We start from the raw sequence: 16,481 nt of genomic DNA, 5'->3' as shown, positions 1-16,481 counted from the left end.
AGTTTCCTATGTATCGAAAAATACCTACTATCTAAGGGAGTTACACCCCCTGAAAGAGGTTGGTTCTTAATGGGTTTTTCCAGTATTTCAGAAAAAATAAAATGACAAAATTTGATACAGCTGGTAACCTTTATACATCTAAACGAATTCAAAGATAAAATGTCAAAATTTTTAATTAGGGGTGTCCGAAACTGGGGGATTATATAGGGTAATTTTAAATTTTTATGCTGGTTATAAATTTTATAAATTTTAAACCGATTTTACTCAAACACGGTAGGAAGTTGTATCGAAAAAACGTAAGAGATCTTTTTTTGTGAAAAATTATGGAATCGAGAATTGTGTTGCTGAAAGTGGAAAGAAATTACAGCCAAAAGAGTTAGGGTACTTTTTCCCTATACCCACCCAATTTAGAACGTCCTTCGCATTAAAAATTTCGGCATTTTATCTTTGATATGTTTAGGTGTATAAAGGTAACAATTTTGTAACTTTGTCTACAATGGTTTCTAATATATTGAACAAAAACTCGTTAAAATATTCACCCCTTTTGTCTTAAAATTGATTATTCTATCACCTGTTCAAATTTGTAACAATAAAAACAGAACAACCTTTATTATAATGAATGCTGTTTTGAGGTTTTGAAAGGGGAAAAACTAATTTTTTGTGACCTTTTTCGAGTTACTAGATTTAATCTAACACTGATATCTTTGACTTTCAAAAATAATACTTTCTGTTTCTTTCTCTTGTTGAGTCTACAAAAACTAGATGTATGAAATCCATCTCGTCATCATATTTGTGCAATCAACCGCAAAATTCTGTTACCAATGGTCTGATAATTTTTGTTTTTTTTTATAAAATAGATGAAAAAATTGAGGATTGGAATGTTGTGGGCTTGCGTTATCACTGTCACGCAAAAGGCCAAATCATAATGAATAATATAGATTGAAATGACAGGTGATTAAAAAATACAGGTCACTAAGGCAAGCCCAGAAAGGCTTTAGAAAGGATCATTCCGAAAAAATGCACTTTTGCCTTACAAACTAATTTACTTAATTTATTGTTGTAACTCGTACTACAATTTATATTGAGTATTTCCGTTCATGTAAACACAAGACATAACTTGCAATCAGCAATAATATACACATTTTCCAATTTTTATGCATATATTATGTACTTGATACATAGTAATTATTTCCCTCCGTTTGCATTACATATTTGATGAAAGTAATTCGCGTTTATGTAATGTACGTGTAAGTACTCGACGAAAAAGTGCAAAGTCGGGACACTTTCTCTATGACAAGGGCAATCGAATTCGTAGATACGAGCCCACCCACCATATCTATAAAGCTGAGAACTCGAACGGTAAGGGTGCAGTGTTGTTTGTAATTGTGTTGGGACATAATGGAATCGATCAAAGTGAGTAATACCATTGCGACGTATTTTTCAAACATTTTTAATTATTTTGTAATGTGATTAGTTGATTACACACTATTTAAAAATGTTACTCTGGCGAAAAAACACTGGAGTAACCAAGTAGAACAATTTGATATTGAGGCATTTTCCGCTTTGGTGGTTTAATTTTTGAGATTGTGTGAAAGTTATTTTATAAGAATTTTTTTTTTTGTAGATTATTGGACTTTTGGCCTTAATCTCGCCCTCCTTGTGCCAATACGGCGGCCAGGGCGGTGGAGAGGGCCAGTACCAAGACCAGTATAGTTACAACAGACAACCGCCGCCTCAAATTCTCACCCACAAACAAGCGTTGAACCACGACGGCAATTTCAAATACCTATTTACATCAGAAAACGGTCTTGCCCAAGGAGAAAGTATCGCACCTGACGGTTCGCGCAATGGGGGCTATTCGTACGTCGATCCCACAGGCCGAAAAATCTCAGTCAAGTACACAGCAGGCAAAGAAGGGTTTAGAATACTTGAAGCCGACCATTTGCCCAAAGCACCACAACCTGTACATCCAGTCCCCGGAGCCGGTCTCCCCGTGCAAACCGGCCCTCAGAGTTTCGGAGGCTACGGCCGACAGGACGATGGCCAATACAGGCCTGAATTGTACCCGAAACCGCAGCCCTACACCGGGGGGTTCATCCAGACTAGATCGGCCTATCAGCCCCCTCCGGCACCCATCGCATCCAATAACATCGGGGGTGGTTTGAAAGAACCGGAATATAATGATGAACCCGGAAAACCACACAGTTTTGGTAATGGATACGTGTTTGAATTTGGAGGATAGAGAATAAGTCGTGAATGATAGTTGAAGATTGTTTTTTTTTCTGTCTTTAAGGGAACTACATACTTAATTTTTTCTTAAGCTTTAGGTTTAATTGTTGTCTTGAAGTCACATTCCTAGACGATGTTTTTGTTTTTGTTAGTGTTTTTACAAAATTTTGTAAATATTTTTGTGATACAAATTTGTATTTCCTTTGCTTGCGCTGCATTATACTGACAGTACCAATGTGTTGTATTTTATTCTGTTTCTGTTCTTAATAAAAAGATTTTTCATCTCCAAATCTTATTTCTTTGAAATCAGCCTATATACAATTCAGTGTGTGTGCTGATAAATTTCTGATAGGTATTTATAGAAAAAAACAACTTTCTGTAACAGCAGATTTTGTAAAAATTTATGAGCGGTGTAAACTTTTGACAGAGTAAAGGTGTCTTGAATTAAAATTAAAAGCCGTAATCTCTGCTATGAAAACAAAAGGTGATTTTGTGTAAAACATTAATTTACTATGTTTTAAAATTTATTATGTCAATAATTGTTTCACGAGAGTAATATACATTACTGTAAGAAAATTGCAATTAAACTCAGGAAAGCAACAAACAAATTTCCCGCGTCTCTTGGGGGAGTTTCTTGCTTATGGTTGGTAAAAGAGTACAACAAACAAAAATCGCGCATGCGTTTTAATGTCATTAATCCGAAGAAGTGCATTTGTTGACGCCATTTTCGGATAAATAAACCTTAATTGACTTTATTAAATGGACAAATTGATTTAAATTAAACAACACACAATGGAAGAATCCGACGTCTCCATGGAGTACGACGGCGCCGACGTCGACGGCGTCGCCCAAGAGGATTATGAAGAGGACGGAGGCTTTGAAAACGACATCGAACTCGGCGATGATTTCCAAATGCGGGGCCGAGGACCTTCAGGGTTCAGGTATTCAAGCTTTAAACTGAAACGTTTTGTGACTGAGTGATTATAGGGGTCGCGGACGCGCTTGGCCGGGTCCTCCAGGTCCCCCCGGGCCTCGTGGAGAAGGACCTAGATTTCGAGGAAGAGGTTTCGGGCCCGGTGGGCCTCCACCGTTTCGCGGACGTGGCGGACCACCTCCTCCGATGTTTGGACGTGGGGGACCTCCTAGAAATCCGCCTCCGGGACCGGGATTTAATGGACCTCCAAATTTCAATGGGCCTAATTGGGGAGGACCGATGGGGCCTCCGGGGACTATGGGTGGACCGCCGAATTTGATGGGACCAAATGGACCGCCGTTTGGACCACCGGGGATGATGGGAGGCCCTCCTAGTATGAATAACGGACCGATGGTCACTCAGAGCGGGACAACGACCAATGGACAGTTTCCACCTGTGTCACAAAATCCCACAACAGTGAGTTTTATATTTTTATTATTTTTCCCTCAATAATTCTTTTTTTGCTAGGGGTTAGATGCAAATAGTGAAATTTGGGTAGAGACTAAAACTTCAGAAGGCAAGTCTTATTTTTATAATGCTCGTACTAGAGAAACTACTTGGACTAAGCCAGAAGGTCCTAATGTAAAAGTAATCTCTCAGGATCAAGTGGAAGCAATGGCACAAGCGGCCACTACAGGTTTAGCTCAAGGGACGTCAACTGCGGCCCAGGCGGCGCTAGCGCAGGCTAACGTTTCAAACAAACCTGAAGGTACCTTCTTATTCAATTTTTCGTTTTAAAAAACTAATCATGAATTCAGTTGATCCTGAGGATGCAATAGGAGAGCCCAAACAAACTGGAAATACAATGCAACAAAACATGTTGGCGGGTCCTCCACCAGGTATGCCTCCATTTGGGGGTCCCCCAGGTCAATTCGGAGCTCCTCCGTTTGGGTTGCCGCCGCCGGGATTCCAAGGGACATGGCCGGCTCCAGGTCAAGCAGCATGGGCAGGGGGTCCGCCAGGGGCGGCTCCGTGGGGTATGCCGCCAGGTCTTCTTACAGGTTTATCAGGTGCTATTCCGGCGATTGACGAAGCGGCAGTCTTGGCTAAAGTCGATCCGGATATCATCGCTAAAGCTTCCGAATGGAGTGAACACAAAGCACCCGACGGAAGGTTCTATTATTACAATGCGAAAAAAGGGGAATCGGTTTGGGAAAAACCACAAGCTCTCAAAGATTTGGAAAGTAGGTTTTTTCACAAAAAAAATATACAAAAGTAATGAATAATTTTTAGCTGCGAAATTGGCTGCAACTCAAGGGATATCCACAAGACCGGGAACTGAAGTTATAACTACTGTTGAAACAGGTAAGCCAAATACTGCAGTTGTCCAAGTGGCCAATGGGGATGCAGCGAAAGACAGTGCCATTAAGGATGACGATGATAAAATCAAAAAGCCTCAAGACGAGACGAAAAAGAAGAAAGAAGAAGAAGAGAAGAAAGAGGCGAAAAGTCAAGATAAATCACGTCCAGTTTCCAGTACTCCAGTACCAGGAACCCCATGGTAACTTTATAACCATTTCAATTTCAATTGTTATTAATTATTATGTTAGGTGTGTTGTGTGGACCGGCGACGGCCGAGTTTTCTTCTACAATCCATCATCAAGGACTTCCGTTTGGGAGCGTCCAGATGAACTATTAAAACGGACAGATGTAGACAAAATGGTGGCTACACCTCCCGATTCCATTGGATCTCAAAACAAACCAGACGCTGAGAGTCCGTCGAAAAAACGACCATCAGATGACAGTGACAGTGAGGAAGAAACCCCAGCTAAAAAGCCTAAAAAGGAAGAAACAACCAGTACCAATGGTACCACTCCACAATCGGCTCGCAAAATCGATATTGGTAAAGAAGCAGCCATTGAAGCGGAAGTACGTGCAGCTAAAGAACGTGCTATTGTCCCACTTGAAACTCGAATTAAATCATTTAAAGAAATGTTGGCCGAGAAAAACGTTTCCGCATTTAGTACCTGGGAAAAAGAACTCCACAAAATTGTTTTCGATTCACGGTATCTCCTTTTAACGTCAAAAGAACGAAAACAAGTGTTTGAAAAGTACGTCAAAGAAAGAGCGGAAGAAGAACGGAGAGAAAAACGGAATAAATTGAGAGAGAAGAAAGACGCGTTTAGGAAATTATTAAGTGAATCACATCTACATGGCAAGTAAGTAAAATTTTTGTCTAAGATTTTTTCCGGTATTAATTTTTTTGTTTCAGATCGTCGTTTAGTGACTTTGCACAGAAATATGCAAAGGACGAAAGGTTTAAAGGAGTGGAGAAAATGCGCGAACGGGAAAGTCTCTTCAATGAATATTTAATTGAAGTAAGAAAACGTGAAAAAGAAGAAAAGAATCAGCGACGAGAACAGGTGAGAATGATGTGTTTTTTATTCCAAAGACAAAAAAATAACGATGTAACAAGTAAAAAACAATTTCATCACTTGTTACATTTGATTTAAATTGTCGGCTTTCAGTAATAATTTTTTGATTGAATTTACTGCAAGCCTTTTTAGTAAGTGACGGTAATCTAATTTTAATTATTTGTGTTTATTATGTTGTTTGATACGAGCTTAATCACAACGCAAAATACTAAAATTATTTACAGGTTTTCAGCACTCGGTATGTAGATAATGTGTTAGATTAATTTTATTTATTTAAGGATTGTTGAAAATTGTGTTTTTGCCACAATTTTTATAACAGCGCTCATTAATATTGTAGTTTAAAAAAAAAACAAAAGTTCATTAAGTGTCCGATTTAAGTAATTTATTAATGATTCGTAGTTTGTAACAACTTATTGAACTGTTGTTAAACAAGTCTGACATTTGTAACCAACCACAAACCATTTTATTCATAATTGTGTATTCATTATTTATTTTTTTTTTTGGTTTGTTGTTGGTAAAATTGCTGTTTCACTGCCTATATATTACGACCAATCAAGAAACGCTAACAGTATTGTAAATGATGAGTCTCTTATCCAGCTTCATTACTTTTTCAAGAGATGTGGAGTACGGGTGAAACACGGTTACTTCCATTGCCCGAGGTTCGTGTGCGTCGTGTGAGAGAAGTCGACCCGAGATGTCAGCGCTCCTTGCCGGCAATGGGGCTAATTTTTATTTAACGGTACTTAACCTACAAGTTAGTTGTTACATTTTTAAGAACAAAAATCAAGTAATTAGTAAAGATTTTTCGTACAAATAAAACAGAAATCGCAAGAAACAATCATTTCTAATTTCAGTGACCTGTGGAGGACGGATTATCAAGATGTCCGATCAAACATTTTCCAATACCTTTATTACTTAACAAAAAAATGGAAAATGTTTGAGGAAACATAATGTTAATATTTCTTTTCAGCTCTAATATTTTTTTTTTTCAGAATTGAGAGACCAGTTAGCTATAATTTACTATAAAGTATTATAAACATAAATTTAAATAAAACAACTGCTGCTTTCCCAAACTTGATGATTCACGTGTTTGCAGGTAAAGAAAGATTTCTTTGCGATGCTTCGCGAACACTCAGATATCGACCGTCATTCCCATTGGGCCGATGTGAAACGTAAAGTTGACTCAGACGCCCGGTACAAAGCGGTTGATTCGTCTGGACAACGCGAAGATTGGTTCAGAGAATATTGCAAGATACTTAAAGAAGAGAAAAAGAAAGCGAAGGAAAAAGATCGTGAGCATAAACGTGATAAAGAGAAGCATAAGAAGAAGGATAAAGATAAGGATAAGGAACGTCATTCGAAAGACGATAAAGAGAAAGATAAAGAAAAGGATAAAGATAAATCAAAAAAAGAAGAAGACGAGGAAGCGTCAAATAAAGAAGTTGAAGAGACCGAACCGGAAGAAACTGACGATGAAAAAGCTCAAGAACAAAGAGATAAAGATAGACAAGCCAGGGCAGAGGCAAGCTTGAGAGAGAGGGAGAAGGAAGTACAAAGGACTTTAGCGACACATATGAGGGATAGAGATAAAGAAAGGGAGCAACACAAACGGGACGAGGCTATTCAAGTAAAAAAAATGTTTGTTTTTTTTTTTAATTTTTGAAATTTTTCTTACAGCATTTTAATGCTTTATTGGCCGATTTGGTGCGTAATCCGGAACTGAGTTGGCGCGAAGTCAAACGCATTTTACGAAAAGACCATCGTTGGGACTTGGCTGATTCGTTATCACGAGAAGATAAAGAAAAGTTGTTTAACGAACACATTGAACATTTGTTAAGAAAGAAAAGGGAGAAGTTCCGCGAGTTGTTAGATGAAACTCCGGATGTTACTTTAACAAGCAGTTGGAAAGAAATCAAAAAAATTATCAAGGAGGATCCCCGGTACACGAAATTTGCGTCAAGCGAACGGGTCAGTTGCATGTTTTTTTATCAATTAAAAATAATTTTTATTTTCAGTGTGAACGTGAGTTTAAGGATTATCTCAAAGATAAACTTATAACAGCAAAAGGACAATTCAAAGAGTTGCTACAAGAAACAAAACTTATCACACATAAATCGTTATCTAATCTCAGAGAGAATCAAGGATTTATGCAAGAAATCGAGGATATATTAAAGAATGATAAGAGATATCTTGTTTTGGATCATATTCCGCAAGAGAGGACTCAATTGATTTTGAATTACTTAGAAGAACTTGACAGAAGGGGACCACCTCCGCCACCCACAGCTAGCGAACCTAATAGGAGATCTATTAAATAGAGAATTTAATTTTATTGTATTTATTGTATTGCTGAAGTTGTGCATTTTATTGCATTAGTAGCTCCCGTTGTAGTAATTTTGAACTGAATGTGTTAAACCATTAATTAAATTTGATTTTATACTGTAATAGAAATAAAAATTGCGTATTTAAATGCTTGTTTTTTTCACCCACATTTAAAACAAGATTATATCTATAATTATAATAAAAAATATTTAGGAATCTTTAAGTATTATCGTACGTACAATGACCACTGATAAAATTTGCGACTTGTTTTTCAACTAACCAAATCACTTCCTAAAAAAAAAACAATCGAGTAATCCGTAAACGGATTAATTTCAAAACTATAACACGTAATCCGTAGACAAAGAAATGCGTCAAACTCGGCTATCTATGCAGAAAACAGTTAATTACTCATAGACTAGTTTATTTTCAAAAACCGCTAACCACTCTGAGCCTAGATAGTTATCTTTAAATTATAGTGGCAGGGGAAGTTCTATATATTCACCCACGATTAATTTTTTTTCTTAAACTTCAACAATGTTGCTCCCTACACTCTTACTTCTCCTCCAGGTTACACTGGGGGCTTTTTTCACTCTTCCGCAGTTACACCTCCGAGCGCCAGGTAGGTCCCCTTCAAAAAAACCCAACTCACCTAAAAATTCCAGACTGCAATATCCAAATACCGAATTTGGACCCTGAACCCATTGTTGTTGACGGCACTTACACGTTTCTATACGCCGCCCCGGATGCATCATCAGTTGTTATAAAATCAGGTGAAACAATTATTATTTCTTGTCCCGGAGGACAAATGACAGTCGGCTCAACTCAGTTCAATTCGACAATTTCGGCGACTTGTATCTCCAACAGTGACTTTTCGGTTGGCTCTGCAACAATAAACTTCAACCAAATCACTTGCTCGAGAAACCCATTTCACACTGCGAGATACACGGGGAAATCCTGCGAAAAAAGCGGCAAAGAAATTGAAGTTGGATTTGCCGTAAATGATAATTTTGCCCGCGAAATTACCATTTGTTTCGATGCTCCCAACTTGAATTCTTTGTACTCTTCGTACGAAATACCGCGGTCTATTGGCCACCACGAATCTGGTGTGAGTCGCCCGAGCTTCATAGAAGATGATTTCTACAACCTCGAAGTGAAAGTCAACAGTTTGTACGTACGAGGGGGGCAAAGATCGACGATTAATAGCTTGTTGGGGCTCCCAAGTAACTCCACTAAATACATCCAAGACGGAAACGATTTTTATCTCGCCCGGGGACACTTTGCAGCTAAAGCAGACTTCGTCTACGCTTCTCAACAAACTGCGACTTTTCACTACGTAAATGTTGCCCCTCAATGGCAAAGCTTCAACGGTTTCAATTGGAATCAAGCCGAAAGTGATGTCAGAGATTACGCCGAAAAAAATGGGGTTGATTTAAGGGTGTACACGGGGACTTACGGAGTCACAACTTTGCCACATGAGGAAACGAAGGAGGAAATCCCGCTTTATTTGTATATTGGGAGTAATGGGATTCAAGGGATTGCCGTCCCGGAACTCTACTGGAAAGTGGCCTACAATCCCGAAACGAAACTGGGAGTTGCCTTGCTTGGGATTAATAATCCCTACCAAAAAGATATAAACAGGAGTATTATTTGTGAAGATGTTTCATCGAAAATTAATTGGCTACACTGGAACGCAACTGATACAAAAGCCGGATATTCGTATGCTTGTGAAGTTGACTCTCTGAGGAAAAAAGTTACCTATTTACCTGATTTTGTGGTTAAAGGACTTCTATTGTAATTGATAAAACGATAAAATGCGAAAAAATAATGATAAGAAAGTACTAACATTTCTTTGTTTTTCCGATTTCATAATCTAACAAGTGTTTCATTTCCTTAATCAAGGTTATTATTAGATTTGTAAGTGATAAGTAAATACTCAGAAAAAAATATTTTATCAAAATCTGATCAACATATAAAACAGTAACAGTATATAAATACAAAATCTTAATTATAACAATAGTTTATTCCAAAGGCGAAACCCTGTATCCATCAACAGTTTTGCTAATAACGACTCCTACTCTTGGACTAGACGGATCGTCCGAATCGTCTCCACAAACATCAAGGAAGGCTGCAAATTATTTTCTAAGAAATTTATTAAAAAAAAATTGTGTTTTAATTTACTTAAATCATTTTGCTCCATCGGAATCGTGTTTTCATAAATGACATTTCTAACACTCGGATCCTGTTGTTTGACGTCGTATTTTAAATTGATGTGGATATTTTTCAAAAATAAATCGTCTATACGAGTATGAACTTCCTTCCGATAGCAATTAGACACCTCCAGAAGAATAATCGCTTTATCTAATTTATTTTCCGACATTGTTAATGCGGCTCGAGCTTGGTATTTCTTCAAACCCGGGAATCGCGTCATTAGGGATGCTATGTTTCGGTTTTTTTGAGCCTCCCGTTCCGTTTTTGCTACCGGATTGACTTTCTGGAATAAAAAAATGCATTGTTGGGAAGTGCGGAAGTCAAAGAAATGGTCATAAAAGAGCTGTTGTTATAAAAAAGTTGTCTGAAAGATAATCTTCCGTCTTTTTAAGAGTAAATGTGAAGATTTTCGGAGAAATACCTATCAGTTTATTTACATTATGTTCGCCGACAAATCTGGAAACGCAAACAAAACTCTCGAAATAAAAAAATTCAAGGAAATAGGTATCATAAATATTTTATAAACAACAAAAACCGTATTGAGTTTTTGTCAAAGGCTTTATGTCTTATTTTCTATGAAGATACAAAGTTAATGTGCAATGATATACAACGTCTCTCAGAAATAAGTACATTAATTTTAACCAGTGATAGATCTAAAGAACAACAGATTGTTATGTAAAATAACGTGCCGTTCAGTTCACTTGAAAACAGTGAACATGAATTTTTTTGAAGTTTTTTGCGAGTTTTGACCAGGGTAGAGAAATAAGCGTGTTCTCAGCTTATAAGTGATAATAATTATTGCAATTTGATTTTGTTTACATTTGGTTATTTTGTCTCAAAATTACCGTACTATACTATACTCGTATACGTGGACATTGTGCTAGCATTTGGAAACTGCATTTTTCGAAGCACTGTTGTTAAATACTGTGCTGCGTCTCAGGTTAAATCAAAATAAACAATTTGGTGAATTATTTGTCTGATTTTGTTAAAATAATTCTTCGAGCATAAACTTAATAAAATATACTTAAACTTTTTTTATTGTTGAAATAATAAATATGTATTAATGAACTTGATGAGCTTGGTATTTAATGGCTGTTTGTCCTAAGAATCTTAATAACTACTGCGCTTTCGAAAAAATAACGTAAAGATAAAGAAATGTTGTATTTGATAAGTTCTGGAATGTACTTATTTCTGAGACACGTTGTATAAAGGAAGATTTTTATTTAAGTCGTATTGCACTTTATTGTTAAAAATTACATTACGGGGGCATGTTTCGACCTACCTAAGTCAACATCAAGACATTACAAACAAGTTACTAAATTACATAATAAACAAATTATTAAATTGAAAAAAAGGGAGTAATAAAGGTGTCCTGAAGGGACTACCCTCAAATAAAAAAGTATTATTAAATTTCACTTAAATAAAATCATCAAAAATAAATCGAAAATAATTCTTAACGTTTCAATTCGTCCTTCATTTAAAAAAACGCTTTTTGGTTCGTTCAATAGCGCGGCAAATTCAAATCTTATCCTCTAGAACACGGTTAAACACTAACTTTTAGTAAAAGAAAAACCGCTTTGTTCCACTATCTATGTAATTTTCTGGAAAATAATGCAAAATTAGACTTACCCTAACATATTTTCGCTTTGGTCTGATGGCACATGGTAGGTTATTAGCGGGGTTTTCGTAGTTTTTCTCCTGGATTTTCCACGGCGCTGCCATAACTGGATTGAAAATAAGTTTTTTGGGGACGTTATTTTCACTCATTGTTAGAGTTTCACACTTAACGAAACGAAATTTGTCGAAGTTAACCTCTGAGAGGGTTTGTAATTTAACTAAACAAAACAGAACTACACCATTAATGTAGCGGGAATTGCAATGTTGCCTCTATCCTACTGGAGCCTATAGAGCAGGGAAGGGATAGGAAGTAGGGATGGAAAATTTAAATTTTGAAATAAAACCAGGTTTTGCATTTATCACATTTTAATAAATAATGTTAACAACAATTCATAAAATTTCAGAAAAACAGCTACTGTTGAACAAGCGTTTCGTTTTCGGTTGGATTTTTTTTTATTGTTGACAAATCTTCAGCTTTTTCGGCGAACGAATTCAGAACATTGGGGTTTGGCGTTATTTCTAAAATATACAGGGAAGTTTGAAAAATATATTCTTAGAAGTAAGTAATCACTTATTACCATCAGTTTTCTTTTCAGTGGTCGCTTGCCTTTTATTAATCTGATTTATCCTAATATTAGAAAAACTCCTTCGATTTTGCTGCGTCTTTTGAATCAAATTTTTCTTGTAGCACAAAAGCTTGCACCGTTTGGCATACAACATTTTATCAACAGCACAAAAGAAATCATTTTTGCATAAAACTAAAACTGTGTGAAGAGTGGCTGGATGTGTATCGGGGAAAAGTTGCATCAAACGAAGAAAATAGAAGAATTGACTTGATGATTGTTGAATTGAGGGTAATTGTTTGTCTTGAGATCGTGGCATACCTAGAGGCATCTGTTTATTTATCTGGGGAGAAGTTTGTTAGACGAAATTAGCGAAAAGTTGATTTTACCCAGGGATTATTTAAAAAACGGTTGGGTAAGGTGGGATCACTGGTTTGGTTCGAAGATCTATTTTTATTCAAAAGTGATGAGTGATAAGGTTGAGAAGTTATCCAAGGGCACAAAATTGGTTGCATTCGGAAAATTCGGTTGTTTTTTTGGTCGTCCATCTCTTTGGTACAACTAGAAGATTGAGCTATAAAGCGATAAAACTAAATAAAACCTTCAACAATTTTCACTGATTGTGAGATAAACAATATTTTGTTTTTTCTGTGTTGTTTATATTGTTGACTTTTGTAGTTTTTGACAGTTTAAAAGCAAAGAAAACTACGATTATTTATAACAATTAATCGACCTGGTTAAAACTTTTTAGTCCAAATTTAAAAAATACCATTACAAAATAGGTACTAATTTATCAGGCACTTCCTGCAGGGAATTTATAATTTTATTTTTAAGTAGTTTTTTAAATTTGTAATTTTTTGTAAGTAATTTTTTAAATCTGTTTTAGTGATGTTGTATAATAAAACAGATTTAAAATGATAATCGGATTAGGTACTAGGCCGGAAAAGAAGGATAGATAAATTTACATAACTATTACAACCAGATTACAACCGGCGTTCATTCATACATTCCAACTCAGGTCAAAATTGCAGACTTGGGAAATACCAAGACACAGCAGGAATATTCTTAAAAGGGCGGCTTGTTGTTTGTAGTAATTCATCAATGACAAATTACCTACTACAACAAGATGAAGAAAAAAATATGAACAATTCATAACAAGCAACGATTTTTGATAAAGGTTTTAATAAAAAAATCGGGTAGTTAAAGATCAACTCTTTCAGCGGATCCCAATTTTGGATTGAGCTCAGATATTATTTAGAGGTTTAAAAAATTTCTTAATTTTAACTAATAAATAAATATTGGTGAATAAGAATTTTTACAACTTTTACACTCTTTAAATAAAAGTTCTAACATAATTCATTACATTGATAGTGTATTAATAGTGCATTATGTTATTAGGAGTAAAAGTGATAGTTTATGTGGCGAAGCTGAACGTTTATATTTCATGCAAATATACAGGGTGCGCCAGAACAGAAAAATGCCATATAAGGTAAGATACCAGGAACATGGAAAAAATGTTAAAAAAAATTTATCTATAAAAATTATGAGGGTTTAAAGTTTGCACTTTGACTCTATTTCTGTTGGAAAAACAATTTTCCAAGTTTTTTTGCTATAGGCTTTTAAAAGAGGAAACAAGGAAGCTGTATCCTAAACTGTAATTCTGTTTAATGTTATTTGTGACGTTTATTGTCAAAATTTTTGTCTCTTTACTAAATAAATGTAAAAAAACATATACAAGATCATCAGTATCATTAAATAGATATAAAAAAGGTCAAATGTCAAAAAATAAATGTCAAATTTGTTTAACTTATTTATTATTTTTTAAATAATCAGGGCGCTTTACAACTAATGAAATTATAACAAACATTACGTGTGAGTGTCGGAATTTGGTTGAGATTTTAGAAAGTGTTTATTAATTTAGCTTGTGGATAACTAGTGCAGTTAGTAGTGCAAAATATCTAATGCTTATGATTTGCAATGTATGTATCGGTGGACATAAAAAACTGGGACAAAACTTGACAATTATGTATACAAGGTGATACACGAGGAATAATGAGCCTGACCAAATTCTCGATGCAACTGCAAATGCAAATTTGCTCACGCTCATTATTCCTCGAGAATCACCATGTAAAAGTCAAAAAAACAGAAGTTACATTGGGTAAATTTGGCTTTTTACATATAAGGTTATAAAAGTTATGGCATATTGTCAGAAACATGAAGTTAAAGTTTAATTTTTTAAGGCTGATTACATTTACAAGAGTATTATAAATAACACGTAAAATTGATTTAGCATCTCTTTAGATTCAAAGAGCTTCAACGGTCATCTTTAAATTGCTGACAATTTTGATTTTGGATGAGAATTCAAAAGTTTAATACACAATGAGTAAATTTTGGATGTCCCAGTTTTGTATTTCCAGTAATGGTACCTCTCTAGAAATTGCTGAAACAGCGAAAGAGGCAAATAAGAAACAACATTGGTAAATGTCACTAGTGTCATAGTAAAAATAAAAACACTTATTAGGTAAGCAACAAAAGCAGATTTTTTTCTCTATGCCTGAACTACGAAGAACTACATACTAGGAGACGAAGCGAGATACAAAATTGCCTGATTTTTTGGACCCAAAAAAAGTAGTACGGCGGAGTAAAAATGAGGGCGCTTAGAGCGTTTTACAGTCTCAGTTTCAAATCGTTTTTAATTAATTTAAATTCAACCAGTTTACTAATTGCTTGGGAGAAAATGCAAAAATGTTGAGCTTTATATTCTCAAGAAGCTGTAAAAAACGAACCACTAAATTTTTCACGAGGAATATGAGAAAAAAAATATTTAAAATTCAAAATCTGTGCTCCGTTTCATGTTTTTCAAAATGCTACGAATACGGTTAAAGATACAAGAAAAATGTAAGAAAGAAAGTTGTAGAAAATAAAATTTTCTAGTAAAAAGTCCGCACACCATACCTCTATCTTTAATAGTTTTTAGGCCTCAAAGACGTTCAAAGAAGCTCAAGCGACGGATTCGTTTCATTTTTACTGGTGATTGCGTGCCGGGGGGACACTTTAAAGCAATTTAAACCTAAACCGTTGAATATAGAAATATGGTGTCGCGGACTTTTTTGTGGAAAATTTTATTTTCTACAATTTTGTTTTTTACACTTTTTTGTATCTTTAACCATATTCGCAGCGTTCTTAAAAATATTGGGCGTAACGCTAACTGATAATTGTTTATAATTTATTTTTAATACTGTTTTCGATATTTTTGAAAACGCTGCGAATACGGTTGAAGATACAAAAAAGTGTAGGAAACAAAATTGTAGAAAATTAAATTTCCTACAAAAAAGTCGCGATCATATCTCTATGTTCAACTGTTTAGGTTTAAATTAATTTTCTGTCTCTTGATCACCGGTAAAAATGAGACGTATTCGTCGCTTGAGCGTCTTTGAACGTCTTTAGGACCTAAGCCATTGAAGATAGAGGTATTATCTCGAGGGCCGTTTTCTTGGAAATTTCATTCTCTACAACTTTCTTTTTTATATTTTTCTTGTATCTTTAACCTATTCGTAGCATTTTCAAAAATATGAGACGGGGCGCAAATTGCTAAATGTTTGAAATTTTTTTAAATATAGTTTTCAATAAAATTTTTGCATTACCTTTGTCTCTTGTTATGGAGAATTTAATGTTCTATCTGCCTTAATTTTTTTTTATTTGAGTTTTGCTCACCGTTATGTAAATACAGCCATTTTTTTAATTAAAACTTGAACGGGAAAAGAACAACTGCGCTATCTGGCCTCGCTAACGGAACTATCGAGAACGGGGACGGTTTGTTTTACATCGTGTCGTATCCCTAGTCTTTAGGTATCCGTAGGTAAAACTTTTACTTGTGAGATTTACTAATAAAAGTGGTCACTTTTGTGATATTTGCGGATGAATGCCTGTTTTTTGAAATTGAGAAAAAATTGTCAACACTGAGAATTCTCTAAAATTCATAATTGCAAAGTGTTTTCCTTGTCTCAAAAAGGAACACTACAATTCCAATAATTTCGTTTTATAAAAATAAAAATGATTTTCCTTCACAATTTTAACAAGTAAACTATCTAAAATACTAAATATTTCTTCTTGGTGAAAAAAAGATTATTTGGTCCGCAATCACATGGGCAGGGCCGGATTGCGACGATGGTCAAATTATTAATCGTTGGCCAGAAA

At 35.3% G+C, this 16,481-nt stretch overlaps 5 protein-coding genes across 9 annotated transcripts; 3 read left to right on the top strand and 2 right to left on the bottom strand.

Moving 5' to 3' along the window:
- Positions 1 to 1,258: 1,258 nt before the first annotated feature.
- On the top strand, positions 1,259 to 2,519 carry LOC123007487 (endocuticle structural glycoprotein SgAbd-8-like). The gene is made up of 2 exons (XM_044402816.1): positions 1,259 to 1,413; positions 1,625 to 2,519. The coding sequence occupies exons 1-2, from the start codon at positions 1,399 to 1,401 to the stop codon at positions 2,240 to 2,242; spliced, it is 633 nt and encodes a 210-aa protein (XP_044258751.1). The 5' UTR covers positions 1,259 to 1,398; the 3' UTR covers positions 2,243 to 2,519.
- A 407-nt stretch (positions 2,520 to 2,926) lies between these two features.
- On the top strand, positions 2,927 to 8,044 carry LOC123007590 (transcription elongation regulator 1). 3 transcript variants are annotated; one of them, XM_044402974.1, is made up of 10 exons: positions 2,927 to 3,164; positions 3,217 to 3,619; positions 3,671 to 3,911; positions 3,961 to 4,386; positions 4,436 to 4,703; positions 4,753 to 5,361; positions 5,415 to 5,565; positions 6,674 to 7,204; positions 7,255 to 7,545; positions 7,593 to 8,044. In XM_044402974.1, the coding sequence occupies exons 1-10, from the start codon at positions 3,022 to 3,024 to the stop codon at positions 7,890 to 7,892; spliced, it is 3,363 nt and encodes a 1,120-aa protein (XP_044258909.1). In that variant the 5' UTR covers positions 2,927 to 3,021; the 3' UTR covers positions 7,893 to 8,044. The 3 variants fall into 3 exon arrangements, with proteins under 3 accessions (XP_044258909.1, XP_044258908.1, XP_044258910.1); XM_044402973.1 differs by having other exon boundaries at positions 2,927 to 3,170; XM_044402975.1 differs by lacking the exon at positions 2,927 to 3,164 and having other exon boundaries at positions 3,534 to 3,619; positions 3,671 to 3,719; positions 3,803 to 3,911.
- A 384-nt stretch (positions 8,045 to 8,428) lies between these two features.
- Positions 8,429 to 9,734, top strand: LOC123007270. Its single transcript, XM_044402469.1, has 2 exons — positions 8,429 to 8,515; positions 8,559 to 9,734. The coding sequence occupies exons 1-2, from the start codon at positions 8,431 to 8,433 to the stop codon at positions 9,689 to 9,691; spliced, it is 1,218 nt and encodes a 405-aa protein (XP_044258404.1). The 5' UTR covers positions 8,429 to 8,430; the 3' UTR covers positions 9,692 to 9,734.
- A 94-nt stretch (positions 9,735 to 9,828) lies between these two features.
- LOC123007271 lies at positions 9,829 to 11,956 on the bottom strand. Its single transcript, XM_044402470.1, has 3 exons — positions 11,734 to 11,956; positions 10,075 to 10,387; positions 9,829 to 10,021 (listed from the first exon to the last, which is right to left on the bottom strand). Exons 1-3 carry the CDS (start codon positions 11,869 to 11,871, stop codon positions 9,915 to 9,917), a joined length of 558 nt encoding a protein of 185 aa, XP_044258405.1. The 5' UTR covers positions 11,872 to 11,956; the 3' UTR covers positions 9,829 to 9,914.
- Positions 11,957 to 12,078: 122 nt separating this feature from the next.
- On the bottom strand, positions 12,079 to 16,057 carry LOC123007840. Of its 3 annotated transcripts, none has more exons than XM_044403315.1 (4): positions 15,999 to 16,057; positions 12,674 to 12,858; positions 12,300 to 12,627; positions 12,079 to 12,240 (listed from the first exon to the last, which is right to left on the bottom strand). In XM_044403315.1, the coding sequence occupies exons 2-4, from the start codon at positions 12,830 to 12,832 to the stop codon at positions 12,134 to 12,136; spliced, it is 594 nt and encodes a 197-aa protein (XP_044259250.1). In that variant the 5' UTR covers positions 12,833 to 12,858; positions 15,999 to 16,057; the 3' UTR covers positions 12,079 to 12,133. The 3 variants fall into 3 exon arrangements, with proteins under 3 accessions (XP_044259250.1, XP_044259249.1, XP_044259248.1); XM_044403314.1 differs by lacking the exon at positions 15,999 to 16,057 and adding an exon at positions 12,893 to 12,959 and having other exon boundaries at positions 12,674 to 12,845; XM_044403313.1 differs by lacking the exon at positions 15,999 to 16,057 and having other exon boundaries at positions 12,674 to 12,953.
- Between the last annotated feature and the right edge of the window lie 424 nt (positions 16,058 to 16,481).

Source organism: Tribolium madens, unplaced genomic scaffold (assembly GCF_015345945.1).
Source record: "Tribolium madens isolate multiple individuals breed KSU strain unplaced genomic scaffold, Tmad_KSU_1.1 Scaffold_3;HRSCAF=73;Tcas5.2_LG2, whole genome shotgun sequence".
Taxonomy (NCBI): domain Eukaryota; kingdom Metazoa; phylum Arthropoda; class Insecta; order Coleoptera; family Tenebrionidae; genus Tribolium; species Tribolium madens.
The sequence above is the reverse complement of the archived record's forward strand: the minus strand, read 5'-3'. Positions and strand labels throughout refer to the sequence as shown.

Coding starts and splice junctions, on each gene's coding strand:
- LOC123007271 (XM_044402470.1), bottom strand. CDS start 11,871: ATGAGTGAAAATAACGTCCCCAAAAAACTTATTTTCAATCCAGTTATG. Junction 10,388..11,733: donor CAAAGCGAAAATATGTTAGG/GTAAGTCTAATT, acceptor TTTTTATTCCAG/AAAGTCAATCCGGTAGCAAA. Junction 10,022..10,074: donor GATGGAGCAAAATGATTTAA/GTAAATTAAAAC, acceptor AATAATTTGCAG/CCTTCCTTGATGTTTGTGGA.
- LOC123007590 (XM_044402973.1), top strand. CDS start 3,022: ATGGAAGAATCCGACGTCTCCATGGAGTACGACGGCGCCGACGTCGAC. Junction 3,620..3,670: donor TGTCACAAAATCCCACAACA/GTGAGTTTTATA, acceptor TTTTTTTGCTAG/GGGTTAGATGCAAATAGTGA. Junction 7,546..7,592: donor AATTTGCGTCAAGCGAACGG/GTCAGTTGCATG, acceptor TTTTATTTTCAG/TGTGAACGTGAGTTTAAGGA.
- LOC123007840 (XM_044403315.1), bottom strand. CDS start 12,832: ATGGACGACCAAAAAAACAACCGAATTTTCCGAATGCAACCAATTTTG. Junction 12,628..12,673: donor GTTTTTTAAATAATCCCTGG/GTAAAATCAACT, acceptor ACTTCTCCCCAG/ATAAATAAACAGATGCCTCT. Junction 12,241..12,299: donor CACTGAAAAGAAAACTGATG/GTAATAAGTGAT, acceptor TGTATATTTTAG/AAATAACGCCAAACCCCAAT.
- LOC123007270 (XM_044402469.1), top strand. CDS start 8,431: ATGTTGCTCCCTACACTCTTACTTCTCCTCCAGGTTACACTGGGGGCT. Junction 8,516..8,558: donor GTTACACCTCCGAGCGCCAG/GTAGGTCCCCTT, acceptor TAAAAATTCCAG/ACTGCAATATCCAAATACCG.